The sequence below is a fragment of the Phytophthora ramorum genome, assembly GCF_020800215.1.
Source record: "Phytophthora ramorum isolate Pr-102 chromosome Unknown Phyram_PR-102_s0008, whole genome shotgun sequence".
Classification (NCBI taxonomy): Eukaryota; Oomycota; class Peronosporomycetes; order Peronosporales; family Peronosporaceae; genus Phytophthora; species Phytophthora ramorum.
In genome coordinates, this window is record NW_027150654.1 from 292,344 (window position 1) to 319,453 (window position 27,110).

Here is a 27,110-nt window from a genome sequence, read left to right on the forward strand (position 1 = left end):
GTCTACAACAAGCACTCGAACCATTTTACGGGTTTCCTCGAGTCCTTGAAAATGCCGTCACCGTTTAGAAATACCGTGTCGGCATGGTTGAGTTCCGGAACGTAGAATTGGTCCTTGAAACTATTGCCAAAACCTGCTGTCTCGATGCCTTTTGCGCAACTTTGGAACTCAACCAGGCCGTCATTCTCTGACGACTTGTGCGGAACCAGTTTCCCAGCCACAACCATGATCGGTCTGTAAACCGAAAAAATACCGCGATAGTCGTCGCTGCACATTGCAGCGCTAACGTTACCTCGGTAGGCTTCTTGGGCAGCTTTGTATGCTGCGTTGTGATCAACGGTGCTATACTTCTCATTCTGGTAAAAGAGAGACTGTCGAGCGACGGGCATCGGGCACTGACCCAATACATCCAACAAATCCGTCGCAAAATCGGTGACCTCGTCGTTGCAGAAGTCCTGGAAGTAATCCGAGGCCATACTTCCCATCATCGGTGAACTGATAGCAACCCAGGACGCGCCTTCACCAAAGCTACACTTGCCAGTGGCTAATGCCATTGACATGACCAGTCCCCCATCGAGTGCGTCACAACAACAGTGTCCTTGACTACACCCAGGTCGACGTCGCTTGTGTCGCTCAACCGGAGCGCACGATCGCAGAATTTTTGCTGGAGTGAATCGTTCGTCCAGCTGTAGTCCATGGTGTTCAAGATAGAATACTTGACCTCTGTGCAGCACGGAGCGTGAGCGTTCATGTTCCCCATTCGTCCACTTGCCTTTTTAGGCTGTCCTGAAGCTCCTCCATCTCGTTGTAGTTGCCAATACCGTGGAAGAAAACACATGGTCGAGGTGTTGACTTGCACGTGCACGACGACGATTCCATCGCCATGTGCTCCGCAGCCTTCAGGTTTCTTGTGCTGCTTGCAGGAACCTCTTTACCAGTCAACAGTGCAAGTGCAGTCGGCGACACTGAAGCCTCCTTCCCCACAGCAGCGCACGATAGTGTTGGCTTCGAAATGCTAACAGAGTTCTCCAGGTACTCCACGTCGATGGTCATATCACTACTGTACGCCGCGAAACCAGACTTGCCTGACGCGCAAATGGCGAGGTGAGTACCACCGAAATTCGTCTTGAACAGGTTTCCACTCGGACATTCGATGGTTTCATCGCCGATCGTCGCACTTGGAATCGGCCTCGCATCATTCAAAGCGGGCAGGATGGAGTTGAATGGTAGCGTACTTGACGAGATGCATTGCACGTTTTCCCTGTCTCCATCTTTTGTCGACAGGTAACCAGATCCGTTCACGTACGAATAGGTGAATGTGCTGTCGTCTTCCTCGAACGCCACGTAGCCATCGTAAAGCACGCTAGCTCCATTGGCCGACACAACAGGGTTAGCAAACACGTCGAACTCGGGTTGTCCGTGCAGCTTCATGGACTTGCGCTTGAAAGTGACGTGGAGTTTCACGGATGGCGCGTCAGCTAGCGAGATTTTGAGGTCATTGGCCCCAGTGCCCAATGCAACACCGAGTTTCGCGAAAGCGAGGAATGTAGTAACTAAGACAGCTGAAGTGACAGCTCGCATTTTCTGGGTGCTGTGGACGCAAGAAAAGAAGTTATGGCATGGCCTCTCCTCGCTAAGCAGGGAGAGAAATGAGGCAGTTGGCAGATCGTTGACGCTTTCCTCGACGGATCATTATTATCAAGAGGCGAAAGTTTGATTATGAATCTCCGTCATTAGCATAATTGTTTGTTGTGGTGCCATGTACACGTTTGTTGTGATGAACGACGCCAGTAGGAGATTGCGTGAAATTCGATAGGCGACACGGACTTCAATCGTTTACAATTTGATGAACTCGGAGATGTGCGAGTGCTGCTGTGATTCCTGGCCCTTGGACTGGTGCATCATGGGCAGTCGCTGCAGCTTGATGCAGCGCAAATGTGCTTCCAGTTTCGGTTGGAAGAGATTAAGAGCTCCTGTCAGTGTGTCGATGTCACTCGGGCCTATCAGTGAGTTTCCACTGAGCAGGAGCTCCTCCAACGTAGCGTTCCCTGTTGCAAATTGGACACCATCGACCATCTCTAGCACGGGTAGACCAAGTTGTGCGATGGCTGTGGCTCGATCAATCTTCTTTTTGGCCTTCTTCGCATGGTCCATCTGAACAATTGCAACCCGAATGAGAATGTTTAAATGGTACAGGCCAGCGGGGTTTGGTTCCTAGCGTACCTGAGCATGGATTTGACCCTCGGCAGCGTCGAGCTCTGCCAAAAGCTCTGGTGGTGCTACGTATTTTGTAAGTCCATCAACCAACAACTTCGCTCTAAGCAGCAGCACAAATCGTGGTAAGTAAACCAGGATCAAAAGCATGGGTCTCTGGAGGTTTGGCAACTTACCCGCGCCCAGATCTTGTTGTTTGCGAGTGAGAGTGTCTTGAGTGTCGAGTTAAACGGCAAAGCATGTGCGAAGGCCCGCGCTCCAGCATCGCCGATAGAGTTCTGAAAGAGATTGAGAGCTTCAAGTGTCTTGCTGTGGCGAACTGCTCGAGCCAGCGCTACTGCTCCCCGTGAGGTTATTCCATTCGCACGCAGCGATAGAAAAGAGAGCGCTGATTCCTCGCTTAGTAACTGGGCAAATACTTCCGACGTGTCGTCCTCGCCTCCAGTTTCCAGCTCCTGTTTCATACTGAGTTCATGTCTTTGATCCTCACTCAACTCTTTTTCTTGGTGTGCTTGATCTTTCACTTGCGGTACTGTTGGGTGTTGTTTGCTGGTAGCACCACCCGAAGGAGGTCTAGAAGTTGTCGGAGGAGCTGAGGGTGGCCGGGAATCTCCACCAGAAGGTTGAGGAGACTTGACACTTGGAACTGGAGACTCCGAAACACTTGAGGTGCTGGTGGGGGCAGAGTCGAGTGGGTTCCATTCCAGTTGAAGAGCGGTCACGTGCGTCCTCGGAATCGTACAGCATAATAATGCTAGCTGCTCCTTGTTCAACCCGACATTAAGAGGCTAGGCATTGACGCTGGTCAGTGCATACGAAGCACTAAAGATGCACGTGACGTACCAAACAGAGCGAACTTTGGTGGAGAGCGGGAGTGCGAAGCACAATGCGCGGCAGTTCCCGTCATCGAGCTGCCAATGCTTGATCGAGATCTGTTCAATTTCACTCACGTCGTAGATGTTGCTACTCGTTGATGCCTCACCCGATGCAGCACCTTGACGTTCCTCTTCATCAGGGTGCAACGGAAGCAGTTGCGGGTGAGGGATCAAATTGCGCAGCGTACAATACGCGAGCAGGTCCCGGCGGAAAAAATGAGCGGGTTGTAAAGCAGCAATCGCTTTCGATACTGTGTCATCGTCGGCGGGGATCTGACGCTTGGCATTAGTTCGACCACCTGGGCCACTCCTCGAGGAAGAACACCAGGACGAGGGACCATTCCGAAACAGGACTCCGTGAATCGTTTCAAAAGAAACTCGGAAAATAGCGAAGACGAACGCCAACGACTTATATTGGAGGGAAAGCATTCGCCGCCATAGATATTTTTTATTAAGGCAAAATCGTACGCCTCTGGCAGATTCTCTGTCTTAGTGTAGACTAGAATGGTCTTCTTGCTCCAACGTTTTGTTTGTTGTGCTTCGACACCACCCTACGTGGTGGATTGTGTACATGCGCGCACGTCTTGCACTTTTTCGAGAAAGCCTTGGCAACGAACTGTTCGCATCGGCAAGAGCTGCATGGTCCTTGGGCAGCAGCAGCAGCAGTCGATGGACGGCGTTGAGATCCACCAGTCGATTCAAACTGGGCGATGCCATCCATGGCTTTGTCGAGGGCATCGTACAAGGGCTTTGCGGCACGGGGATGCGGGACTGTTCCACTCAAAATCTCCTCCGGTGTGAGTTTCTGGCCGTAGAAGTTGCTGTTCATTTCTGTCCGCGCCGTGATGACAGCGCCATGCAGCGAAATGCCCGCGAAAAGGCCACGACTGTGCGAGTAGCTGTAGTTAGCGTTGAACCCACCTCGGCTAGCAGCTGCTTGTGCCAGCGCGTCGCGTCCGTAAGGGCCCACCGCCACGCTCAATCCTCCTCCCACGTTAACTTGAGTTCGGTGGAACACCTTGACGGCGTTCTTGGAGCCCATAATAATCATAAACTCGATGAGCTCGCCACCACCCTCGAGGCCACCGCCAATACCCGCAGTACCGATGGCAGCAGGCGCAGACCAGGAGCCATCATCCAGCTTGGCAATCACAATACCCGTACCTATCTTGGCTGTAATAAGCAGTCCCGCTTTGATAACTGTGAGGAAGGCGATACCTTGCGCTCGCTTGAGGAAATTGACAGGGATATAGCGGTCGCTATCAGCGCCAAAGTCTGGACGGAAAAAGTTACCGAGAATGTCGGCTGCGGAGCGGCACGCGCTCTCCAAGGACCGACTGTACGGTAGATGCAGTCGCGTCTTGGCTTCGTGTGGGTTCTCCTTGTGACAATTCGCATACTGCGAATTCAGCCCGTCTTGGAAGCACTGCAGGATGGGCGCGCAGATGGTGCAGACACGTTGCGGGTGTGCGGGGTCGTACTTCTTCCTCATGCTCTCACTCGCCACTTGGTCGGGCGAGATGAGCATCCTCGCAGGAGAGCACGAGTGGCACACGCTCGCTCCGCACTTCCTGCAGTGATGTCTCCGTCGCTTGATATCGAAAACCTCGCTGCAGATGGCGCACTTGGGGTTGTCCGTGTATCGACTCATGGTGAGCCTCGAACTCGAACTCGACGTGGCCGGCACCAGCTCCCCGCTCGTATTACTCGACGTATCACTGCCGATACTATCTCGTCGAATGAGCTCCGACGCCGAGTACGGTCTCCTGTCCCCTGATGGTCTCGTCTGAATTGGCAGCGGTGGTTTTCCGCCCTCGAGCTCGACACGGGTCGTCTGGAGTTTCTTGTATCTGTAGCACCAGTCATCCCTGCTGTTCTCTTGCTTTTGACGTGAACTTTTATCAACTTTTTCCGCTTTTTATCGTCTGGGATGAGTCTGGCGAGCTGCGGCAGCATGTGCTCCAGCATGAGTTCACTGCCGAAATATCCCCCCAGTCTCTCGTAAAACACCCGGGCACGCAGCTCCCCTTGTCCGTACTCCTTGCAGTCCGCCTTGAAGGCGGAAACCACCTCGTCGTGGTCTTTATTGGCGCCGCGCACGGCCGCGAGCATGCGTTTGTAGATGGCGGCGGCCTCGTCCCCTGCGGCGGCAGGCGGTACCTCAACCTTCTCATTGGCTTTTTCTTGGGCTCATTGGCTTTTTCCTTGGGTTTCTTCTTCTTCTTGGGGATGTTCCGGCGGCTGATTCCGGTCGACGCGGCGGGGGTGGCTGCGCTCCCGAGAGCGCGCGTGGTCAGGACGGACGCGGACGAGGAACCTGGGAAGCGGAAGCCGCACTGCGCGCAAGCGCGCAGGCCCGCGGACGCCCGTGCGCGACAGGAAGGGCAGGACGCCATGCAGGATGCAGCCGTTACGAAGTTCAGTGTGACGGACTTTTTTTGGTCCGCCTTTTTTGGTCCTGACTAATTTATTTTTAACCAATGAAGAACGCGTCGTTTCGCGGGCATTGGTATCTGCCAGAAGGATGCGCTTTCTGGTGTGGATTGTGGTGGTGGTGGGCTGCGTGAAGGCGGTGGAGACTGCGTTTGACTTGCAGCTTGAGTATGAGGACTCAGCGTCGCTGTTGGTGGGCAAACGACGGTGGGTGGACCTCGCGTTCGTTGGCCCTTCGAAAGTTGCGCTTTACAGCGAGCGCAGTGTGCAAGGTCAAATTCAGACATTTCTCGGCATTGCCCGATATATCGGCGATAGTGCCACGAGTGCAACGTTGCTCGGTGTATCTGTTCTCGGGTCGCTAGGATGGTCTATCGCTCGAGCTCGTCTTTCACGGCGAGAGGTATTATCGTTGCTGCTGCTTGTAGTGATATATCTGGTGGTAAGCGTGAGTAAGGTAATGTGCCGCCCCACGGACGCTTTAAAAGTGCCGAGGATTTTTACTCTCCGAGTTATTCTCTTCAGTCCATGGTAATACCGGGTGTCATCGCCGCACTGGACTTCACCATCGCACAGCTAAAACTTGCCGTCAAGTACGAGCGATGGAATTGCTTTGTGACGCCCCTGATGTATATGAAGCTCGATCAATTCCGGGCATGTAGCGTAGTGTGCTGTTTTACACCTCAGGTTGTGTACTAATTCCGCATTAATTGTTTGTGCAGGAAATTCCGCTTTGTGTTCTCGGGTAGTACATACTTGCTGATGCCGACTTTTTTGCTTCTTCTGAATGTGCTGACAGGTCGTTCGTGAGCCACAACAGGAGTACTAAGTTGATTGTTGTTGCTTCAATCAGCTTCTTGTAGTCACGCCACCAGACTTTTGGCGCTACGCCTGGGTGAACATACTTCTTGGTGAGGTTACAATACTTGTGGTTGTAGTCAACTTCGGTCTGGTTGCTCTCCCGGTAGATACGTATATCTACTCACGGGGTAAGCACGGTCTTATAGAGACCTATCCTAACTGAACTGGTCATGGCGGGTGTGACCAGATGCGAAATACCTCTCCCGACGCCATCAATCGTGAACACTAACCCAATTGACCCACCACCATTAGAATTCCCGCAAATAGACCCGGTACAACTTCCTGCGCGCAGAAAGAAGAGGTAGAAAGAGAAGTGAGGTTGAAAAGGGTAATGGTTCATCCCGAATCACTAGGGAATAATGAAAGCGCTGGTGCGCGTTTTCTCTTAGCTAGGTAGGTTATCAAGCTCAAAGGAGTCGTTGTATTTTTTTACTTCCAGTTCCCGTGATTACGCATATTTCCAAATTCAAGTGCGTCAACCCGTCAAACGCGCTAGCGAAAATAAGAGTTCTGGTCCGTTCCACTCTAATCAAGCTCCCATCGCCGCCTTAATCTCGTCTGGGGCACTTGCAGCAGACAGTAGACTGCCCACCCCCTCCTTCACCTCCACCATGGGCAACGGCGTATCAAGCGAGATGGAGATCTTCGCCGAGGGCGAACTGGAGGCGGAGCTCAAGCGGCTCGGCGGCACGGGCGACGCCAGCGTCAAGCAGCTGCTGGGAAAGGGCTACCGCGACGTGGTGCAGCTCGTGATCCGCCCCAAGCGCGCGCTCTACGACGTGCACGAGCTCGGGCCCGAGCGCTTCCAGGTTGCGGAGCTGTCCGTGGACCCGACGCAAGACGACGTCACGCAGGCCAAGCGCAAAGACTTTGACGTGTTCAACGAGCGCGGCCTGCGCGTGCGCTGCTCGCACTGGCAGTTGTTCGCGCAGGGCAGCAACTCGCCCACTGCCACACCCTGTTTGGTCTACTTGCACTCCAACATTGGCTCGAGACTGGACGCTCTGCGCGTCCGCGACGCGGCGCTGAAGCGCGGCTTCTCGGTGCTGGCGTTCGATTGCTGCGGCTCCGGTCTGTCCGACGGGATCTATGTGACCATGGGCTGGAACGAGGCCGTGGACCTGTTCGCGGTGCTGCAGAGGCTGGAGAAGGACGAGTCCGTGTCGGACATTTGCCTCTATGCGCACAGTATGGGCGTGTTCCCCGTTGTCACGAATCTCGCCATTCGTGCGGCGGGAGCGGCCGACAAGAAGACGCAGGCCAAGCTGCAGACGCTTCCCCACGTGCTGCGCACGAGTCAGTCGCCCAAGCTGCTCAAACCCATCCGCGCTATTGTGCTGGACAGCGGCTACGCCTCCATGAAGGAAGTGAACGAAGGTCTGCTCAAGGAGATGCAGCAGGAGGGCTTCCCCGTGCCCAAGGCTGCGATGAAGGTGGCCTTGACAGCTATCAACCGAAGCGTCAGGAAGCGCACAGAGGTCGAGATTGAGCTCCTGCGTCCGTTGGACTTCGTGGGGCTCTGCTATGCCCCCGCACTGTTTGTGGCGGCCAGCAATGATCGGTACGTGTCCAAAGAGCAGAGCGAAGAACTTGCAGGCAAGTATGCGGGTCCGTCGAAGGTGCTGCACGTTGAGGGAGAACACTACGACACACGCGACCCCAGCACGTACGTGCAAGCCGTGGACTTCCTCTACCATGCGTTGCACCCAACCGCATCGAAGCCGTAGCGAACTGTATTAGATAGATATCAACAGCGCAGCCAAAGTACTCGCCGAGCGACATGGATGTAAACAAAAACGAGTAAATGGTCTCATGCTTGATCGTGTTTGGATACGTCGTAGGCCAGCAAACAAATAAAATAGATACCTTTTCTCCCTCCTGCCGCTCGCTCTAGCGGCAGTGGTGATGCAGGGAGAAGTCATACATGACGTCCACAAAGTAGTCCGCGGTCGAGTCGTCACTGTCGTAGAGATCCATAAACCGAATGTGCCGCGCTGGAGAGGCCTCCGAGCCGGAGCTGCAAGAATAGTCGTCCACGAAGTCGTACTCCATCATTAGTGCACGATCTTCACTGTCACCGGGAGAGCTGCAGCTCGTTGAGGTCTCATCCGCGTCGCCTGGCCTCTGATCTTTCCCATCAAGCCTCAGCTTCGCCTCAGCTGCTGCCTTTGTATCGGCACTGCGTTGGCGCTCAAGCCGACGTTCTTCCACCTCCTCCAATTCCGCTTCAATCTCGTGCCGATAGTATTGACGCAACTCATGCAGCGAATCGAACGGAATCGTCCCCAGGAAAGACTTGTCCATTGCGAGCCGAATCAACGTATCACATACGCACTCATCGCGGTTCAACAGTCCCGATCGATAAGGCGCCGTAAGCTCCAGTAGCGTTTCGTGCGAGACCTTGAACATCTCGTACACATCAAGCGCATCATCGCATGCCATGATACGTGGCTGGTTGAGCTTGAGAAGCACAAGCCCCACTCGAAGAAGTACGTGGCTGCCCTCGCAAAAGAACACATCCCAGAGCCGCAGGACAGGCTCAAACGGCAGCGTGTTCAGGAAAAGGCAAAGAAACCACTTGAGCGTGAACGGCTCAAAGTCCACGCCCAGTGTGTGAAGGTGGTTTGCCAGCACTGGCAGCTTCTGGGTCACTAGATCCGAGAAGACGCGCTGGTCAGCTCTGCTTCCGGTCATCGTCCGCGTGTGGTACTGCGGCGTGAGCTCCTCCACAATCGCCGCCAGCACCCAGAACGCTTCCTCCTCTCCCATCTGCTGCAGCAGCACTGCGGCCAGGAAGTTCATGCTCTGGCAGTACCCCACCGCCGGGTTACGCAGCGAATAGGCCTGCAGCACGCGTCGTAGCTCTCCAAAGTTGTCTTCTTCCGCGCACATCTCCTGAGAGCACCGCATCGAGCTGCGCAGAGCGAGCGGGAACGTCCTGGGCAGGTCCTTCTCAATGTCCATCTCCGCGCACTTGCTCAGCGTGTGCAGCCGATGCAGCAGCGCTGGGTACGACTCGAGGGCTTCACGTCGCAGCTCCGCGGCGCCGCTGCACATCCACCAGACCTGTCCACGCAGCTTCGGCGGCACGCCGGCTTTTAGCAGGGCGTCGAACTGACGCGCATGCAGCATGAGCTCCGCCGCCGTCGCGAACGTGGACAGGGTCATCTTGACCGTCTTCGGCGGTGTCTTCTCCTTCTGTTGCTGCTCCACGAAGCGCTTCTGGTTCTCCTTCCACTTCTGACACACGCGCTCCTGCGCCCAATCACGCGCCGCGAAGCGCTCGCTCCATTTGCGCAGGCGGAACTTGTACAGATCCTCGGCTGTGTCCAGCTCGACCGGCGTCTGCTGCACGAGACACTGTAGCACTTGGCGCTCGCAGCGACAGGCCAACGCCAGACGCGCGTCGGCCGCATCCGCATCCGCCTCCTGTACGACCAGTGCCGCCGTGGTCAGGCGGAAGCGGCGCGTGGGGCGGAAGCACGCCAGTTGGCACCCGTGCACACGCGGCGTCGAGGCGTCGGTGTGCGCCATCCTCGTCTCGGTTTTATTGTGGGACGTTCTGATACCGGAAGAAGCCCTGCGAAAACGAATGCCAACTGCTCGTGGATTGGATGAAAAGAGACGACGAACCGTCGCAGGAACTGTACCGGAAAACCGGTACATCCAGGAGTGATGGTTGTGTTCTTCAAAACGGGATCGCGAGCCATACCGACTTGAGCATGTTGCGGCTATCAACGCTGGCTGCGCGCGCTTCCAAGCCGCTCTCGCGCTCCCTGCACGCCTCCTCGCCCTCCGCCTTCCTCGTGCGCTCGCTGGACGATGTGCGCAAGAGCCACCGCGTCGTCACCAGCGACGACGGCGCCCTCGAGACGCGGTACGTACGCCCCCTCTTTTTTCTTGCACCATAAACTATTATTTTCTTATCTATATGACGTAATTGCATGCCCACGTTGAAGTCGCTACCTGGTGCGAAATGACGAATGCGGCTTCTCGGTGCAGCAGGAGGTGCTGAAGAAGGGCATCCCTGTGCGTCTCGAGTTCCAGAACCACGTGTACGCGCTGCTGGTCACGCACGGTAGCGGCCGCGTGCGGCTACTTGACGTGGGCGAGGGCCAGGGCCAGTACCAGGCCGTGCAGGAAGGCTCGCTCGTGGCGCTCAACGCCGCCGAAGCCGTGGAGATGGAGGCCGAATCGGACGAGCTGCACGCCGTGAGCGTCATGAACCCGCCGCTCTTTGGCGTCGAGAAGAGGAACCCGACGACGGGCGTGTTCCCAGCTGTGGACGCGGACGGAGAGGAGCTCGAGAGCTTTGGCCTGGCCGAGGCGGAGCGCCTGTTCTCCGCCCCCGAGTCACTCCAGGGCGGCAGCGCCCCCATGAAGGACGACCCGCTGTTCTAAGGAAATAGCAGAAAAAATGACGTTGACTCGACACTTATGAGGACAATACAGGTGAAAATGCTGCCAGATGCAAGTACCAGGGTCCTGCTTGGTGCGGTACGTTGAATTAGGCTTGATTTTTGCTTTGTTGTGGTGTCTTCAGAGCTGTGAAGGTTTTGAGAGAGACTGTCGACGTTGTGCTGTTTGAAAGGCAGCGGTTTCGAGGCTCGCGAGAGCTTGCTGACTGTCAACACCTTGACGGAGTAGCATTGCAGTGGGCTTGAACCCGCGACTCACGGCTTGTTGGAGAGGAGTCTGGCCAGTGTACTGAGGCAACAAGATATTTATGAGCTGGTTTGCAGTTAAGCGTTGGTAGGGAAGAGTAAGGGTAGAGCACTGTACGTTGCGGAGGAGTGGGTTGGCACCTGCGAGCAGCAAGTTTTGCACAAGATCTCGGCGGTTGATCTCGACGGCCAAGTGTAGTGGCGTCGTGCCGTTGATCTATGTGTGTTGCAGGCAAACTTGGTCAAAAGGTGCGGAGCGCAGTGCAAAGGATAGATACTTGTTCACCGTTCGGGCGTTGACGTCAGCGCCGGTGAAAAGTAAATGCTTCAGGAGCTTGGCGTGGCCGTGCTGCACAGCAACGTGGACACTTGTCTGTTGCCAGAGCTGCAGTCTGCGTGAGATCATTGTGCTCGGCTGTATGAAATCATTTTGCTTGGCGTACCCCGTGGGGGGCGTTCACTTGTGCTGCACCGGCCTTCGTCCCGAGCAGCTTCTGGGCTGCCACGATGTCCCCGTTGTAGATCGCGTCCCAGAGCGGTAGGCGCTTGCCCCCTTCCGGCCAAGACATCCGCAACGGAAGATCCGCGACTTTTGTCAACCGCCGCCACCAGCGACGCTTTAGGCTCCATTCGAGAAGAAGACGATGAACGAGTCCGCGTCCAAGTCGAGCTTGGCGTCGTCAAGTGGGAAGCCTTCCACTGCCAACAGCTCAGGCTCGCCAAACGGCCGCAAGACCCGCACGATTATCGTTGCGAGAACCATTCCTGATGAGTCAGCCAAGGTTGTGCCTGCAGCAAGTCGTGGGGAAGGGCACTCCAACGGTGTGTCGGCCGTGGTGAACCAGCAGCATTCTCGTGATGTACGATCTGGAAAATTGGCGTCGTACGCTGCGTTAGGTGGAGCTGAAGACGTCGACCGCTTCGACAAGTTTTTGGCTGACCAGCGTGGCCTGCCCAGTGCGTCGGAACTTCGTGCTGCAGCTACGTCACCGCAGCACATGCATGCATCGACGAAGCGCAAGACAATGAGTCGGATCCAGCTGGACGTCAATGATGGAAAACCGAGTGAGACCGATGCGACGGAGGACACTACTACTCAGAAATTGATGCAGCGAGAGTTAGAGAATGACACACGAAAGCGTCGGGAGGAAGCGGTAGCTCATCGAAAGTGGCTGAATTCGCTGCCGATCCATGAACGGGTCGCTCAACAGCGACAGCAAAACGTGCTACGCAAGTGGAGACAAACGAATCGCGACTGGGAGGGTTTCAAGGAACGAGCAGCGCGACGTCTTGGTAAGGCGCCTCAGGAACTGGTGATGAGTCGTGCTGCTGCGTACCGCGAGCAGCGTGAGATGTACGATGCACTACAAAAGGCTCGGCCGCTGAGTGACAAGGTGGGCGCGGATGTGTGGCTTGTGAGCTTACGCAATGAAGGCACACGTTTCGTTCCTGTGGGAAATATCTTCAGTGGGCTGTTCTGTCCCATCCGTGAGAACACGAAGCTTGGCCCAAGAGTTCGACGGCCACTTGACTATCTGGATAATCAACAGGAGCGTGAGCACGAAGCCTCACGTCCACTGTCCAAGCTCGAGAAACGATCTTTGAACTTGTTAGCACGCAAGAAATGGCGACTCCGAAAGCAGCTTGAAGTGATACAGCCCCATGAGGTGGATCGAAGTGTCAGTAGCCACCTAGCGGTCGGAACTGTCGATTTGTTTGCTTGGGCATCGGGCGCCCTGGAGGAGACTAGCGTCGAAGATGATAGCGGGTCCATTCAAACGTACTCTGCGAACGTTGACGAAGCCTCATATCGTCATCGGCTGCGCTCGTATGCAAGCCCGAGCTCTCCAAAGTCTATCGCCAAAAGAGAATCGGCCAACCACTTTATGGGCCCAAGCCTACGAATCGCCCATGTTGTGGAAAGCGATGAAGAGCCTAGCTCAACGTCAGAGGTTGCCGACGTCCTGAGTGGTAACAACCCTGAAGCGTGTCTTCCACCTCTCCGTTTGAATTTCTACACCCCTGTCGATGAGCAAGACCAACGCTCACTTTCGGTTACCAACGATGGGAGTACGATCGTGCACTACCAATGGTGGCGTGCCCCTTTCGAAGATGAGAACGGGGAGCTGACTGCTCATTTGCGTGGACATCGTACTCGAAGGGAGGAGCAGGAGTTAGAAAGCTGCAAGACGATATCGGTGTCCAAACTTGGTGGTACACTACTTCCTGGGGAGGTTCAACAATTTGTGTTCACGTTCGAGTCGTCCAAAGCTGGCGTGTTTCTAGAAAAATGGCTGCTGGATGCAGAGCCACAACCGCGGATTTGCTTCGGAACGACCCCCAACGACACTGACAATACGGATTCATCTGTGGATCTCCCAGTTGAGGTGCGCTTAAGTTGCGTTGCTGAAGACAACTTTGCTGCTTGGAGGCGTCGTCAGATGCACCTCACAAGCGTGGAGCAGAGCGAGAGTCACTTTTTCGTGGCAAACATGGTTGACGAAATCCTGGATGGAGTGGGACCACCGGAAGCTGTGTCATTCAGTGAGCTGACACCTCGCACAGATGCCACCAAGTTTTACGAGCAAAACGGGTCCAACGAATTCTGCGATGCGTATTTCAGCCCTGACCTCGTGCGTGCCTGCTATGCGCTTTATGAACGCGCTCAGGATATTCTACGATCTCTCTCACCGGTGCTAGCTCCAGCCATCGAAGAAGCGAGTCCTAGGGAGGACAAAGTGGATAGTGAGGACACCGACGGTGTTGGAAATACCGTCGACGCGCCTCCTGTAGTTCCATCAGGACTGGGCAGCAACAACGAGGGCCTTGATGCTGAAGCCCAGCAGGACGCAGCAAAGCCCCCGGCGCTTCCTGCTCACCTCGTTGAGGAATGGAATTGGCGTTTGGAAACTCTTCGCGAACTTTGTAAAATGGCCGACGAAGCTCAAAACGCGCAAATTGGTCGGTTAACTCGGCAGTTAAAAAGGGAAATCGAGGACGTTGAGGAAGAAGACGAGAATGAAGAAGAGGACGAAGAGGATGATGCAGAAGATGACGAGGCGGACGACGACGATGAGGGCAGTGAACATGGGGAGGTTGTTTCTGAGAAAATCCAACGCTTAAGCCCTCGGGAAGTGCGTACGATTGAGAGGCTTGCTCGACGTACAACACTGGAAGGCGAGATAAGTGCCTTGAAGCCGGATCTACAGGAGACATTTGATATGATGCGCTACTCCGCCTACACAGCTCCTTATAGTACTCTACGCTTGCACGAACGACTACACGAGCGAATTGGGAGTTTATGCAGTGAAGCCCCAGTTATCTGCGAAATCGCGAAGATGACGAACGCCAACAATGCATTCGTTGCTCAAATAGCCAAGGTTGAAGGGGTGGGGAAACTACTCATGCGTGCTATTGACGAAGCTGTTGGCGGCGACCAAGACCACCAGGCTCTCTTCGAGCAAGAACGACGCCGAATTCAGGATATGTGGCTAGGAGACAAGGCATCGTACTTGTCAACAGGTCAGTGTATGGCAAAGCAGCTAGCTTCGGCGTCCCCACTCACAAGCACTGAAAGCACCGATATTCCAGCCACATCAAGCAGCCCCGCATCTGTTAACAGCTCTGGGGTGGTCCTAGTGCAACTAGACCTGGATTTAGCTCCATGGTTTTCACTTGTGAAGGTGGAAAACAAAGGAACTGCCGCATCGGTAGACGGAGTTCCTCCTAGAATTGAGCTGGCATGGCGCTTTTCCCCAGACTTAATCCAACACGCGAGTTTTGTCCCCTCGAAAGTTACCCGGGCAGCAGAATCGCTGACAAAGATTTTGGATACCCTGACGAGTACCAACGCAATAGTTCACACCGTTGTGCTAGTAAGCGAGTTAAGTCGACCACCACTAACGAGAAAGATGTGCAAACTACTTCGCGGCGCTGCCCAAGCTGAAGCCAAAGCTACTTCAAGTCGTACACTGGAGGCAGAAGAAGGCATGGCTCACGGAAACGACAACAATGGTGAAGCAGAAGAGGCGATGATGAAAAGCTTGCTTGAGCGCTTATCTTCTCAACTTTCGCTCCGGGGTGTTGCTCAGGTGGTCCAGCGTGCGATGCGAAAGGACATCGTATTTTGCTCATCAATCGAAGAAGCGGAGGGCCAGGTAGAGTTTAGTCGGAAAGACCTGCTCTTGAATTCGTCCGTATCGCAGGGCAGAATCGAGAGTGCGTCGAAAGAATCGAAAACTGAGACTGTTGGTCAACAAGGAGGTGGGCTGGCCCCGAGGATACTATTGCTCGAGCATGTAGATGCGGCCGGCAAAGACCTCATCGCAGCCTCCCGAAAGCGTGAATTGGCGCCTTCAAAGCCAGCTACTCCAGCCCCATCCGAGCCTCAAAAGCCTGCAGCCGGGGCTGTCAAGAAACCCTCCGTTGTTGCACCTACGAAAGGAAAGCCTGGCACGCACGTGACATCCGCTGCCCCTGTACCAGTCCCACCAGTCGAGACCCCATCTTCTTCAGCTCTCGATTTAACTAATCTTGATTTTGCTGGAAAAGATTTGGGTCAGCAGGGTGCAATGGCACTGTGCAGCCAGTTTTCGCGCATGGCTAGTGCTTGCATTCTCGATGGAATCCCATCTCAAGTTTTTGAGAGTGCATTCGCATTTGATACCCTCGGAGTGAAGCATGTTGACGTCCATTCCCCACCTCCAACGTTTGCAGGGCCGAGATTCTACGAGGAAATTGAAACATGGTCCCAGACACTACAGCCAACGCCACCTTGTAATACGAGCCGGAGTCGGCCTTGTGTGGTTACAGCCGTTGTTGGCGGCAAGTGTTTGGAATCCAAATTACGATTGATTGACGGCCTTCTCGAGTTCGTCCACGAAATCTACTTTGTCGGTGAAGTGGCCATGAGCCTGTACCGAGTTCTACATGCAAAGCAGACTGGCAAACCGACCATGCGTAACCACAACGATAAGAAGTACGATGAAGAGGACGAAGAATTGGAGGATGGCGCTGTTACTAAAGATGGCAGCGAGAAGGTTGAAGGCGATGAACTTTCCAAGGAGGGAGTCGTAGAAGAGGAAGCCTACGAACCCGGTAACGAGAACGATACGCGTGAGCATCTTGGGCTAGATAGTGCACGCCCCAAAGGCGTATGGGATCTTCTTGTGCCGGTTGTGGAGAATCTTCAACGAAAGGCTAGTCGTAAGTGCGTGCGTCTTATGCTTCCAGTCGATTGGATTGTTGGCGATACCCCTTTAGACGAACAGGATCTTAGTGCTGCTGCTATCGTGGAAGAGGATGACGACGACGAGGAAGAAGAAGAAGAGGAAGAAGCAGGTGAAGCCGAGGAGGAGGACCGCGGGAAGAAAAGTCGCAAACGAAGAGCGTCAGAGCTGAAGAGCGCCAGACAACAACCGTTGATAGAACCTGACGATGCGGACATGCTCGCCCTGGAACGGCAAGGAATGTATGAGGGTGGACGAGCGCATGTCGTTCTCAATCACGGACCATCGAGAAGGTTAATGTCGTCCGATGCTGGTTGGCAAGAGTTTCAGGATGTGACCTCAAAGTGCCTGTCAAATGCTCATGTTGCGGAGGGAAAAGCTAGCGTGCTGACTTCATTGACATCAGAGTCAGAAGCTGACGACGCAGATGAAGAAGGAGATGATGGAGCTGTACACAACATTGCGCCAGCGATGTTTGAGCACGAGTGGACGTTCCGAGCGATGGATATAGGACCAATTGCCATGGAGACGCTTCAAACGCGACTGGTGAGACAGGAAGCTTCATGTATTGGACTGGAAGGCCAACCTCAAGGTGTTGATGCCTTAACCCAATCAAGGGCACTCATTGTAAATGGTGTGTGCGGAGCAGTCGAGTTCCTCGAGTTCTGTTCGGGAACGAAGCGGTTACTAGCAATTATTCGAGACTATAACCGGAGCGAGGTGTTCATCGCTGGAGACTCGACGGCGAGTTGGCTTCGGCAGATCGAGCTTGAACAACTCAACAGCACGCCAAATGGCCCAGAAAAAAGTGCCGAGAAAATCGACTTGAGCGACAACACTAACGTCGCCGGGGGTCATCCAGTTTTAGCGCGTCCTCGAAAAGTGGTGGATGATCGAGCGATGCGCAATGCTCGTGTGCTGAAACAACTTCTCGCTGCAAAGCCACATCCAGTGCTCGCAAACTTGGCGTCCTCTAGTTCGAAGTAATTTGACTACGTCGAACAGCAAAAGTGAATGAACATGCATGCACCCTGCGTTTGTGGTTCAAATGTCGTGCTACATGGATAGATGCTTGACAAGGCCTGGAATTTGAAGGCATATGAGTTCATCTGCACGATGATGGCAGCAGCACTTGGTATCGTTTCCGTGGTCGTGCATATTGTGAAGATTTCTAACGTCCTGGTCTCGTGGGTGGAGCGCCTGTGAGCCAGACTACAGCTGGGATGCGGGGCTAAATGCTTGGCTCCCAGCTGTCATAAGACTGTGGTACATTTGGAAGATACAATGACGACCTGTTACGTTGCCATTTGAAGACCACGACAGCTTTGAGTTTCCAACCATGTTGGGCGCTGGCGACTGTAAAACGGGGTTCAAACCACCACAGAGCTGCGTTTAACGACAGCTTTAACCTGTGGGGTTTCGAACTAGGAGGACGGCAGACATGATCGAGGGCGTGCTCTACGTTTGAGCTCATTCTTCAATTTTCTCTTGCATAGCCAAGTACCGCGTCTATTTCCCTGTTTGGCTTCTGAGTTCCTGCCTATCAAGAAGCAATTATCTGTCCAGAATGCTGTCAACCAAGACTCTTATCAAGTTGCTCGTAGTAGCTGTAGCCTTTTCCGATTTATCGTCATCGGCCTCCTCTACCAAGGCGACCGAGTGTCAAGTTATCGACAGCGTCCCGACCCCTTCGCCGACAACCTCAACAGGACAAGATTCAAGCGGGGGTGATAAAAGCGCAGTCGATGGCAGTTCGGACGTGAAGCAAGACGACGGCAGCGCAGACACGTCCGCTGGAAGCGTAGCGTCCAGCAGTCTGAGTGGTGGAGCCAACGGAGCCGTAAATGGCTCGAATGGAGGCGTGAGCGGCGGCGCGAATGGTGGTGTCCACGGCGGCGCTGGCGTCTCGGGTGGCGGTGGCGTGTCCGGCAGCGTGAGCGGTGGCGCAAATGGAGGCGTGAGCGGCGGCGCGAATGGTGGTGTCCACGGCGGCGCTGGCGTCTCGGGTGGCGGTGGCGTGTCCGGCAGCGTGAGCGGTGGCGCAAATGGAGGCGTGAGCGGCGGCGCGAATGGTGGTGTCCACGGCGGCGCTGGCGTCTCGGGTGGCGGTGGCGTGTCCGGCAGCGTGAGCGGTGGCGCAAATGGAGGCGTGAGCGGCGGCGCGAATGGTGGTGTCCACGGCGGCGCTGGCGTCTCGGGTGGCGGTGGCGTGTCCGGCAGCGTGAGCGGCGGCGCAAATGGAGGCGTGAGCGGCGGCGCGAATGGTGGTGTCCACGGCGGCGCTGGCGTCTCGGGTGGCGGTGGCGTGTCCGGCAGCGTGAGCGGTGGCGCAAATGGAGGCGTGAGCGGCGGCGCGAATGGTGGTGTCCACGGCGGCGCTGGCGTCTCGGGTGGCGGTGGCGTGTCCGGCAGCGTGAGCGGTGGCGCAAATGGAGGCGTGAGCGGCGGCGCGAATGGTGGTGTCCACGGCGGCGCTGGCGTCTCGGGTGGCGGTGGCGTGTCCGGCAGCGTGAGCGGTGGCGCAAATGGAGGCGTGAGCGGCGGCGCGAATGGTGGTGTCCACGGCGGCGCTGGCGTCTCGGGTGGCGGTGGCGTGTCCGGCAGCGTGAGCGGTGGCGCAAATGGAGGCGTGAGCGGCGGCGCGAATGGTGGTGTCCACGGCGGCGCTGGCGTCTCGGGTGGCGGTGGCGTGTCCGGCAGCGTGAGCGGTGGCGCAAATGGAGGCGTGAGCGGCGGCGCGAATGGTGGTGTCCACGGCGGCGCTGGCGTCTCGGGTGGCGGTGGCGTGTCCGGCAGCGTGAGCGGTGGCGCAAATGGAGGCGTGAGCGGCGGCGCGAATGGTGGTGTCCACGGCGGCGCTGGCGTCTCGGGTGGCGGTGGCGTGTCCGGCAGCGTGAGCGGCGGCGCAAATGGAGGCGTGAGCGGCGGCGCGAATGGTGGTGTCCACGGCGGCGCTGGCGTCTCGGGTGGCGGTGGCGTGTCCGGCAGCGTGAGCGGTGGCGCAAATGGAGGCGTGAGCGGCGGCGCGAATGGTGGTGTCCACGGCGGCGCTGGCGTCTCGGGTGGCGGTGGCGTGTCCGGCAGCGTGAGCGGCGGCGCAAATGGAGGCGTGCATGGAGGTGTCGACGGAGGAATTGATGGGGCCGTTGATGGCGTAGTCTCAGGAAAAGGCAATGCAGGTGGTGGGCTTGACTTCTCTGCCCTTGTCGATGGGGCGGCACAGAAGGGTCGTCGCCTTCGAGGATTGTAAGGGCTTGTTGTGCGTAGTGAGTCGGATGTACAAATCAATACAACTTTGGATGTTTTGTATCGTGTTCATGTGCATTCCTCATTTACCTGCCTGCGAGCAAGTATCCTGTCAATTCTTGCGGGCAGGTCTCCCCGGTGGACTAGAGTCTGTGAGCGTTCTACAAGCAACAATCCAATGAAGACCAAGAAAAAAGTGGCAAGGTGGAGCGACTGGAACGTGTACGACCACGATATGGTACTCACAGCGGTCGCTTCACTAGATAGACACTTATGTTATGAGTGGGTTGCATGACGAATTTGACGAGACGTGTCCGTGGGTGAAGGCAAACTTAAGTGAGATCAGCACAGTGAGCTTAGATCACGATTCGATCCCTGGGAGGGTTGTTATCGGCTTAGTACATTTTGGCGGGCAGCTCCTAACAGACTTGGAAACGCTGTTGAGCTTGCGGTAGGCTACTGACGGGTTGTTATTGCTATTGATGCCGTAGTATCGTTTGAACTACGAAGAACCGCTGCTATCCGAAGCACACTACGACAAGGTTGGTGCACTCGCTCGATCAATTGCTCAATATCCACGCGCGGTTGTGATCTTTCGAATCCCCCCCCCCCAATTGCATTGTGAATAATACCAAGGTAAGTACTGTAGGCTTCGCGATTGCTTTGAGCTCAAAACGGCCGCGTGCAATTGACAAAGCTCATTGATCGGCGTGCGTGGCAAGCCTGTTTCTTGACTTGCCTATCAGATGTCGGTGATCTTATGACGGCCACTTTAAGCATTATTTTTGATCGACCCCATTACTACCCGATAAGAATTCGAGTTGTGGTGTGCCGAATGGGCAGCATAGAGTTTGCCATGTGCACTGGTATAGACTTCTACGACTGCGGACATGAATATCCATATGCTAGTCCTCACTAAGATGTCGATTGCTATGATCACGCTTCGAAGCCCGACCAACGCGATTCTTCAGCACAGCGTTGTCACTGAAGTGCCCCCAGAGGCAGTTGACCAGAAGGTTTCTCTTGATATCAGCTACAGCTGGAGGGGGCCTCGAAAGGCTCCGTATCCGCTCCAGCGATGCGATGTGCAAAGCTCATTCACCAACTTTCACTCGATCACTCGAGTCCCCGTCTGTCCCCGTCCAGTTTTCAGTGTACCTGCCGTCCTCTTCCTTTCGTGGAAGCCCAAGTCTTCGGTGAATACCCTCTTCAACAACAAAAATGCTTTCCTGCAAGATGTTCCTTCAACTGTTCGCGGTGGCCGTCGCTCTCTCCGACTTCACTGCTGATGCCGGACGTGCTCATGCTACCGACTGCGAAATGGCATACGATGCCGTCACTCCAGCCCCAACTACTTCGGTAGCTCCGTGCCCCAAGAGCAAGTCTTCATTCATCCCCACGCCGGAGGCGCAAGACTTTACACCGACCGACTACGATGGCGAGACTGATACCATGCAAGGCGGCTCTGTCGACACTGAAGTCTACCCCACCAGCGACTACAACCCCGCCGCTGGAAGCAGCAAGGACGTCGAGGCTACAACCGAGGCTCCGAATGGCGGTAGTACTAGTGTTGACGGCTCGGGAGGTGTCATTTCCGACGTGGTGACTCCTTCCTCTACTGTTCCGAGCACTGTGGTGACACCGGCCCCTACTGTACCGGGCTCTAAGACCGAGTCGAAGTCACCAGATCAGACACCAACCGACGTCAACGGCGACACAGCTACGAAGCAAAACATCCCAAGCAGCGACGCCGCCAGTCAAAACGACGATAAAAATGGAGAAGCAGGCGGTTATGGCAACAAAATAAGCGGAAGCTTGAACGGCGGTGTTAATGGCCAGGGCGAGCTGACCGGCAGCCTGAACGGTGGCGTGAACGGAGGTGCCAATGGCGAGGTCAGCGGAAGCTTGAACGGCGGTGTCAGCGGCCAGGGCGAGCTGACCGGCAGCCTGAACGGTGGCGTGAACGGAGGTGCCAATGGCGAGGTCAGCGGAAGCTTGAACGGCGGTGTCAACGGCCAGGGCGAGCTGACCGGCAGCCTGAACGGTGGCGTGAACGGAGGTGCCAATGGCGAGGTCAGCGGAAGCTTGAACGGCGGTGTCAACGACCAGGGCGAGCTGACCGGCAGCCTGAACGGTGGCGTGAACGGAGGTGCCAATGGCGAGGTCAGCGGAAGCTTGAACGGCGGTGTCAGCGGCCAGGGCGAGCTGACCGGCAGCCTGAACGGTGGCGTGAACGGAGGTGCCAATGGCGAGGTCAGCGGAAGCTTGAACGGCGGTGTCAGCGGCCAGGGCGAGCTGACCGGCAGCCTGAACGGTGGCGTGAACGGAGGTGCCAATGGCGAGGTCAGCGGAAGCTTGAACGGCGGTGTCAGCGGCCAGGGCGAGCTGACCGGCAGCCTGAACGGTGGCGTGAACGGAGGTGCCAATGGCGAGGTCAGCGGAAGCTTGAACGGCGGTGTCAACGGCCAGGGCGAGCTGACCGGCAGCCTGAACGGTGGCGTGAACGGAGGTGCCAATGGCGAGGTCAGCGGAAGCTTGAACGGCGGTGTCAACGGCCAGGGCGAGCTAAATGTCGAGGGCAGCGCCTACCATGACGATGCTATTGATGGCGACACTGAAGGCAGTGCCTACGTGGAGGTTGACGATGTGAATGAAGGTAGCGCGTACGATGAGGATGATGGGGAGACTGATGGCATCACGTACGAGCAGGGTGAGGAGGGGAACGATGACAGCGAGGGTGAGGAAGACAGTGAAAGCTGTGCGTACGAGCAGATTAGTGAGCCCGAGCGCAGCGCGTACGGCGATGCCGCTCTTCAGTATGATGGGGAGATCAACGACAACGTACCGGTAGATGGTGACGACACTCTGCAGATCGGCGGTGATGTCGATACCGGTCTCAGCATCGGCGGCGACAACGGTCTTTCTCTCGGCGTCAACCTTGGTGGCGGCCTCAATGCCGATGCCGGACTGTCTGCTGGCGTCGATGTCGGCCTCGGTGCCTTCCACGCTGGTCTCGGCGCCAACGCTGGCCTGAACATCGGTGGCGACACCGAGGTCTCTGCCGGCGCCGACTCCTACCGCCGCCGTCTGCGCAGCAACTAGAACATTCATTTCTTCATGAAGTAGTTGCGTTTACGTGTTCAATATACACTTTTCATTTGTCCAACACCGTCTGTTGTATATATGTTGTATATATGAGGTGTAGCACACATTTTGTATTTGAACCAAAATGGAGGAGTTCGACCGCGAGACGCCGCTGTTCGACCGGCGTTTCCACGTGCTGGTGCAGTACCCAGACCGGGACGAGAAGCTGTTGCCGCTCACTATCCGCCTGCTCACAGGCGTGCGCGTGCGTGTCTTCATCCGCTGCCCCCGCTTCCCTTCTTAGACACAATGCTAATTCTTATTTGGTCATTTGTGTATCAGCAAAATAATGCCAAGAACCAGAAGGAGCGTGTGATGCGCGTGGAGATGACAGATGACGACGGTGTGGATCCGTACTTCCTGTACCTCTGGAGCGTCTCGGAGGAGGAGTTCCACGAGCTCAAGACGCAGCAGCGGCTGCTCGTGGACTTTGCCACGTTCCCCAGCAACCTCATTGAGCTGCTGCACTGCTGTCTCAAGGACAGCAAGAAAATTGCTGAAGAAGAAGAAGAAAAAGAGGACAAAGCCAGCGATTTTGGGGAGGAGGAGGCTGCCGTGACGAAGAAAAGCAATAGTGAGACGAAGCACAGTCAGAAGGCGAGGTCGGCGGGACCAATTCCGTTGAGGTAGGGTGCTGAAGCAATTTGTGAGAGTTCTGTGAGGATGGCTGATGCTTTTTGTGTGCGGTTTACAGCTATTTGGCGGTGCTGAACACGTCGGATAGCAATGGGCAGTCGGTGTTTAGCATCGTGGAGACGAACCCGTTCAAGCAGTTGACGCATTTGTCGTTGAGGTTTTTCCCGGGTGATGATGCGGCTATTAAAGCGTATCTTGCAGCGCGGTTGGCGCAGGTTGGAATGAGTAGAAGGTTGTTGTCGACTTCGCTGAAGCAGACGAGCGAGGAGCTACAGGGGACGCGGAAGAGTGAGACGAAGTTGCAGCAGCAGTTGTCGGCGTTAGGATACGATGCGGAGTCAACGCTTTCTCAGGAGAAGATGAAGTTTGCGGATGAATTGGATCGGCAACGCAGGACTGCTGCGACTGCAATGAAAGCGAGGGAGGATGAACTCAATGCTAAAATTGACGCGCTAGTGGAGAGATACGAGAAAGAGGTAAGCCGCTTTTGCTTCAGGTTGTTCGCAGAGTTGTGTTGTAGCTGTAGACTAATACTTTGTGCCGAGTAGATTCGAACTTTGAAGGCGGCAGCAGAAGCGAGTGAGGCGCAGGTGCAGGATCTGAGCAAGCTGAAGTACCAGCACGAAATGCAGATCGACCACCTTCAAGCCCAATCACAGGATCTCAGCCAAGGCAGAAGTACGCTCACAGAGGAAGTGGACGAGCTGCGCACTCAAAACAAACAGTTGGACCAGAAGGTATTCCAACAGGAAAAGCAGATTAACGCATTGCAGGTGCGTGCGGACGCGCTGCAGCAACAACTTGCGGATAAGGAGGACGTGATCAAGAAAAGCACAGACCTTCTCCAGTCGGCAAAACTCCATAACGAGGAGGTCGATGAGTCATTGAAAATGTACCGTGACAACCACGCAAGGCTACAGCAAAAACTGGAGCTGAGCATTTCGGAGATCAATAAGGTGAGTGGGCTATGATTCTTACCAGGAGCAAGCAGCTTTAGCTCAACCAGCCGTGCCGTGAATTGTGCAGGGAAACGAGATTATCGAGCGCATCCAAAACGAAAATCGCACACTGAAGTCGAAAATGCGGATGAAGGCCAAGATTATCAAGCAGCAAGAGCAGGTATGATGCCCTCATATTGATGCTGTCTCAGGCAGAACCCAGACTCTAACGAAACGGATCTATCCATCAGTTTGTGGAGGAAAAACAGCTTCAGCGCGAGGAAGCGTTGCTGGAGCTGAAATCGACGAAGGAAGACATTCGCAAGCGGGACGAACACGTCGCACAATTGAAGGCAGGGACAACCGCATTTGCTCACGTGCATTGTGGCTCCACTCACGTGCTTTTGACTTATTCTGCAACAGGACACGATCAAGGAACTGAGCCAGAAATTGGAGGACAGCAACAAATTACTGGCATCCAACCAGCAAGGTATAGTTGTAGCGTGCAGCTCTGTTTCCTTTGGGTTTGTTCTAACCTGAACCTGATGCGCTGTGAACAGTGATCACATGGCTGAACAAAGAGATCAATGAAGCACAGCTCGGCCACCAGCGGAGGTCGACTGCACACCCTTCCGTGCTCGCGTTCCGTCCGACGGATAAGGTGATAGCCGCAAAAGTCATGACGAACCAACCTCGTCACAGCAACTAACCTCCTGTTTGATATGCAACGTATTATCTCGCAGAAGACCGCTACGGAGTCAAGGCCGCCGTCACACTTCGCGAGTCTTCAGTCGTAGCGATAGCCACTAACTACAGTACCCTACTCTATTGCCTCCATCGATGGCAGCGGATACAGACAAGAGCAGACCCTTCCAGCTTACAGTTGTATCCAGCAATCCAGCGTCTCCGCACGTTAAATGACCAGCCCACCGTCGATGCGGATGCACTGCCCTGTGATGTAGGACGCGTCGTCGCTCGCTAGGAACGCTACAAGCTGCGCGACCTCGTCCGCCCGTCCGAATCGAGCCAACGAGATGTTGCCCAAGGCCCGCTCACGTGCAGCCTCAGCCATCGCACCCGTCATGTCTGTGGAGATGAAGCCTGGCTCGACGAGGTTCACGCGGATGTTGCGGTTGCCAAACTCCTTGGCCAGCGTCTTGGTGACGCCCACAAGTCCCGCCTTGGACGCGCTGTAGGCGACCTGCCCCACGTTGCCTGCCGCCCCCACGGCGCTGCCAATGTTGACGATGCTGCCCTGGCGACGCTGCATCATCCCCTTGGCCACCGCCTTGCACATGTGCACAGGCCCCACGAGGTTCGTAAGCAGCAGCTCGTCCAGCTCAGCACCTTTGAGTCTCAGCAGCAAACTGTCCCGGGAGATGCCCGCAGCGTTGACGAGAGCCGACGGACCAGCTCCGAGTTCCTTGGACACTTGAGATACCAAGTGCGCGGCGTCGGCGGCGGCGTCTCCTTCGCCACGTCTCGGACAGCTGTACGCCAACGGCAGGACGTCCGCAGCGATCTGCTGCGCGGCGTCCTGAGCCCGCCCCAAGTCGCGAGACGTGATGGCGACCTGCCAGCCACGACGATGGAGCTGCTGAGCCACAGCGAAGCCGATGCCGCGACTGCCTCCGGTCACGAGCGCCACACCAGCCATCGCGTCTGTCTATGAAGGATTGGGCCTCGTCTAAGTGCGGCGAATGGAGGTCTACATGTATTGAGGAGGCTTAGCGATGCTACACGATGCCTTCTCTAGGGCGAGTTACGGCGCAATGAACATGGACGACGGCGACGGACACTCGACGGAGTGGCCCGAGTACGTGAGTTTGCCGGTCTCGGCGTCGGCACGGAACACGTCGATGCTGCTCGTGTCCTGGTTGACCGCCAGCACAAAGTCCTGGTAGATGAGGATGTCGCGCGGCGTGTCCCCGCGCGTGGGGATGATCTCCACGAGCTCCAGCCGCGTGTCCGGCAGGATCTTGTAGCACGCGATGCTGTGGCAGAAGCGCGTGGACGCGTACACGAACTTGTTGTTGGTCGAGAGGTGGATGTCGGACGCCAGCGCGGCGGGGCCCGCGTAGTCCTTCGGCAGCGTCGAGATGTTCTGCAGCGCGTCCTGGCCGAGCTTGCCCGTCTCGGCGTTCAGCGGGTACACGCCTACGGTGTTGTCAAGCTCGTTGATGACATAGCCGACGCCAAGCTCCGGGGAGAGCGCAAAGTGGCGCGGCCCCGAGCCGGGAGGACGCGTGATGAACTCTTCGTCCACCAGCTTCTTAGCGGTCGCGTCCAGTTTGTACTGTACCACACGGTCCGTGCCCAAGTCGGCGGCGACGAGGCCCGTGGGGGTCCACGCCGTGCTGTGGATGTGCGACGCCTCCTGGCGGTCCGGGATCACCAGACTCGCTCCTTCAAAGCGGTGGCAGTCGGAAGCAGCAGCCAGCGAGCCGTCGGCATTGACCGGGAAGATGGAGAGGCTGCCACCGCCGTAGTTGGCGACGGACACGAAGTCTCCGTTGGGGCTGAGCGCCACGTGGCACGAGTAGCTCCCGCCAGACTCGTGGCGACTGATCTGCGTCAGTGCGCCGCCTTGCTCCATCCTGTAGGCGGACACGAAGCCCGTCTCCTGTCCAGGATGCAGCGTGGATGGATCGTTGCTCTCGTTCACGGCGTAGAGCGTCGAGCTCGAGCCGCAGACGTAGGAAGGGTTGATACCCGCACCCTCGGTGATTTTCAGCAGCTGCAGCGCGCCGCTGGCCTCGTCGAACGAGTAAGAGTGGATGCCCTTGGCGTGGCCGTCCACGTGGCCTTCTTTACGCGTGTACGTGCCCACGTAGAGGGTCGGCATCTGTGGCAGCAGAGAGAGAACTAGGC

At 56.1% G+C, this 27,110-nt stretch overlaps 11 protein-coding genes across 11 annotated transcripts; 6 read left to right on the top strand and 5 right to left on the bottom strand.

Moving 5' to 3' along the window:
• Positions 1 to 1,836: 1,836 nt before the first annotated feature.
• KRP23_9135 (uncharacterized protein) lies at positions 1,837 to 2,364 on the bottom strand (the record flags this gene model as incomplete). The annotated part of the gene is made up of 2 exons (XM_067894661.1): positions 1,837 to 2,154; positions 2,224 to 2,364. 2 exons carry the CDS (start codon positions 2,362 to 2,364, stop codon positions 1,837 to 1,839), a joined length of 459 nt encoding a protein of 152 aa, XP_067742312.1.
• Positions 2,365 to 3,588: 1,224 nt separating this feature from the next.
• Positions 3,589 to 5,201, bottom strand: KRP23_9136 (SH3 domain-containing protein; the record flags this gene model as incomplete). Its single annotated transcript, XM_067894663.1, has 2 exons — positions 3,589 to 4,939; positions 4,996 to 5,201. The coding sequence occupies 2 exons, from the start codon at positions 5,199 to 5,201 to the stop codon at positions 3,589 to 3,591; spliced, it is 1,557 nt and encodes a 518-aa protein (XP_067742313.1).
• A 1,793-nt stretch (positions 5,202 to 6,994) lies between these two features.
• On the top strand, positions 6,995 to 8,110 carry KRP23_9137 (uncharacterized protein; the record flags this gene model as incomplete). Its single annotated transcript, XM_067894664.1, has 1 exon — positions 6,995 to 8,110. One exon carries the CDS (start codon positions 6,995 to 6,997, stop codon positions 8,108 to 8,110), a length of 1,116 nt encoding a protein of 371 aa, XP_067742314.1.
• A 163-nt stretch (positions 8,111 to 8,273) lies between these two features.
• On the bottom strand, positions 8,274 to 9,917 carry KRP23_9138 (TBC1 domain family member 2A; the record flags this gene model as incomplete). The annotated part of the gene is made up of 1 exon (XM_067894665.1): positions 8,274 to 9,917. The coding sequence occupies one exon, from the start codon at positions 9,915 to 9,917 to the stop codon at positions 8,274 to 8,276; it is 1,644 nt and encodes a 547-aa protein (XP_067742315.1).
• A 188-nt stretch (positions 9,918 to 10,105) lies between these two features.
• On the top strand, positions 10,106 to 10,784 carry KRP23_9139 (L-ectoine synthase; the record flags this gene model as incomplete). The annotated part of the gene is made up of 2 exons (XM_067894666.1): positions 10,106 to 10,260; positions 10,343 to 10,784. The coding sequence occupies 2 exons, from the start codon at positions 10,106 to 10,108 to the stop codon at positions 10,782 to 10,784; spliced, it is 597 nt and encodes a 198-aa protein (XP_067742316.1).
• A 907-nt stretch (positions 10,785 to 11,691) lies between these two features.
• KRP23_9140 (MYCBP-associated protein) lies at positions 11,692 to 17,262 on the top strand (the record flags this gene model as incomplete). Its single annotated transcript, XM_067894667.1, has 1 exon — positions 11,692 to 17,262. The coding sequence occupies one exon, from the start codon at positions 11,692 to 11,694 to the stop codon at positions 17,260 to 17,262; it is 5,571 nt and encodes a 1,856-aa protein (XP_067742317.1).
• A 580-nt stretch (positions 17,263 to 17,842) lies between these two features.
• Positions 17,843 to 19,525, top strand: KRP23_9141 (Endo-1,4-beta-xylanase B; the record flags this gene model as incomplete). The annotated part of the gene is made up of 1 exon (XM_067894668.1): positions 17,843 to 19,525. One exon carries the CDS (start codon positions 17,843 to 17,845, stop codon positions 19,523 to 19,525), a length of 1,683 nt encoding a protein of 560 aa, XP_067742318.1.
• Positions 19,526 to 20,742: 1,217 nt separating this feature from the next.
• Positions 20,743 to 22,623, top strand: KRP23_9142 (uncharacterized protein; the record flags this gene model as incomplete). The annotated part of the gene is made up of 1 exon (XM_067894669.1): positions 20,743 to 22,623. The coding sequence occupies one exon, from the start codon at positions 20,743 to 20,745 to the stop codon at positions 22,621 to 22,623; it is 1,881 nt and encodes a 626-aa protein (XP_067742319.1).
• Positions 22,624 to 22,750: 127 nt separating this feature from the next.
• Positions 22,751 to 25,036, top strand: KRP23_9143 (Spindle assembly abnormal protein 6-like protein; the record flags this gene model as incomplete). Its single annotated transcript, XM_067894670.1, has 9 exons — positions 22,751 to 22,870; positions 22,948 to 23,291; positions 23,360 to 23,777; positions 23,850 to 24,257; positions 24,328 to 24,420; positions 24,491 to 24,592; positions 24,663 to 24,729; positions 24,800 to 24,900; positions 24,983 to 25,036. 9 exons carry the CDS (start codon positions 22,751 to 22,753, stop codon positions 25,034 to 25,036), a joined length of 1,707 nt encoding a protein of 568 aa, XP_067742320.1.
• Positions 25,037 to 25,152: 116 nt separating this feature from the next.
• On the bottom strand, positions 25,153 to 25,896 carry KRP23_9144 (Carbonyl reductase family member 4; the record flags this gene model as incomplete). The annotated part of the gene is made up of 1 exon (XM_067894671.1): positions 25,153 to 25,896. One exon carries the CDS (start codon positions 25,894 to 25,896, stop codon positions 25,153 to 25,155), a length of 744 nt encoding a protein of 247 aa, XP_067742321.1.
• Positions 25,897 to 26,001: 105 nt separating this feature from the next.
• KRP23_9145 (6-phosphogluconolactonase) lies at positions 26,002 to 27,084 on the bottom strand (the record flags this gene model as incomplete). The annotated part of the gene is made up of 1 exon (XM_067894672.1): positions 26,002 to 27,084. The coding sequence occupies one exon, from the start codon at positions 27,082 to 27,084 to the stop codon at positions 26,002 to 26,004; it is 1,083 nt and encodes a 360-aa protein (XP_067742322.1).
• Between the last annotated feature and the right edge of the window lie 26 nt (positions 27,085 to 27,110).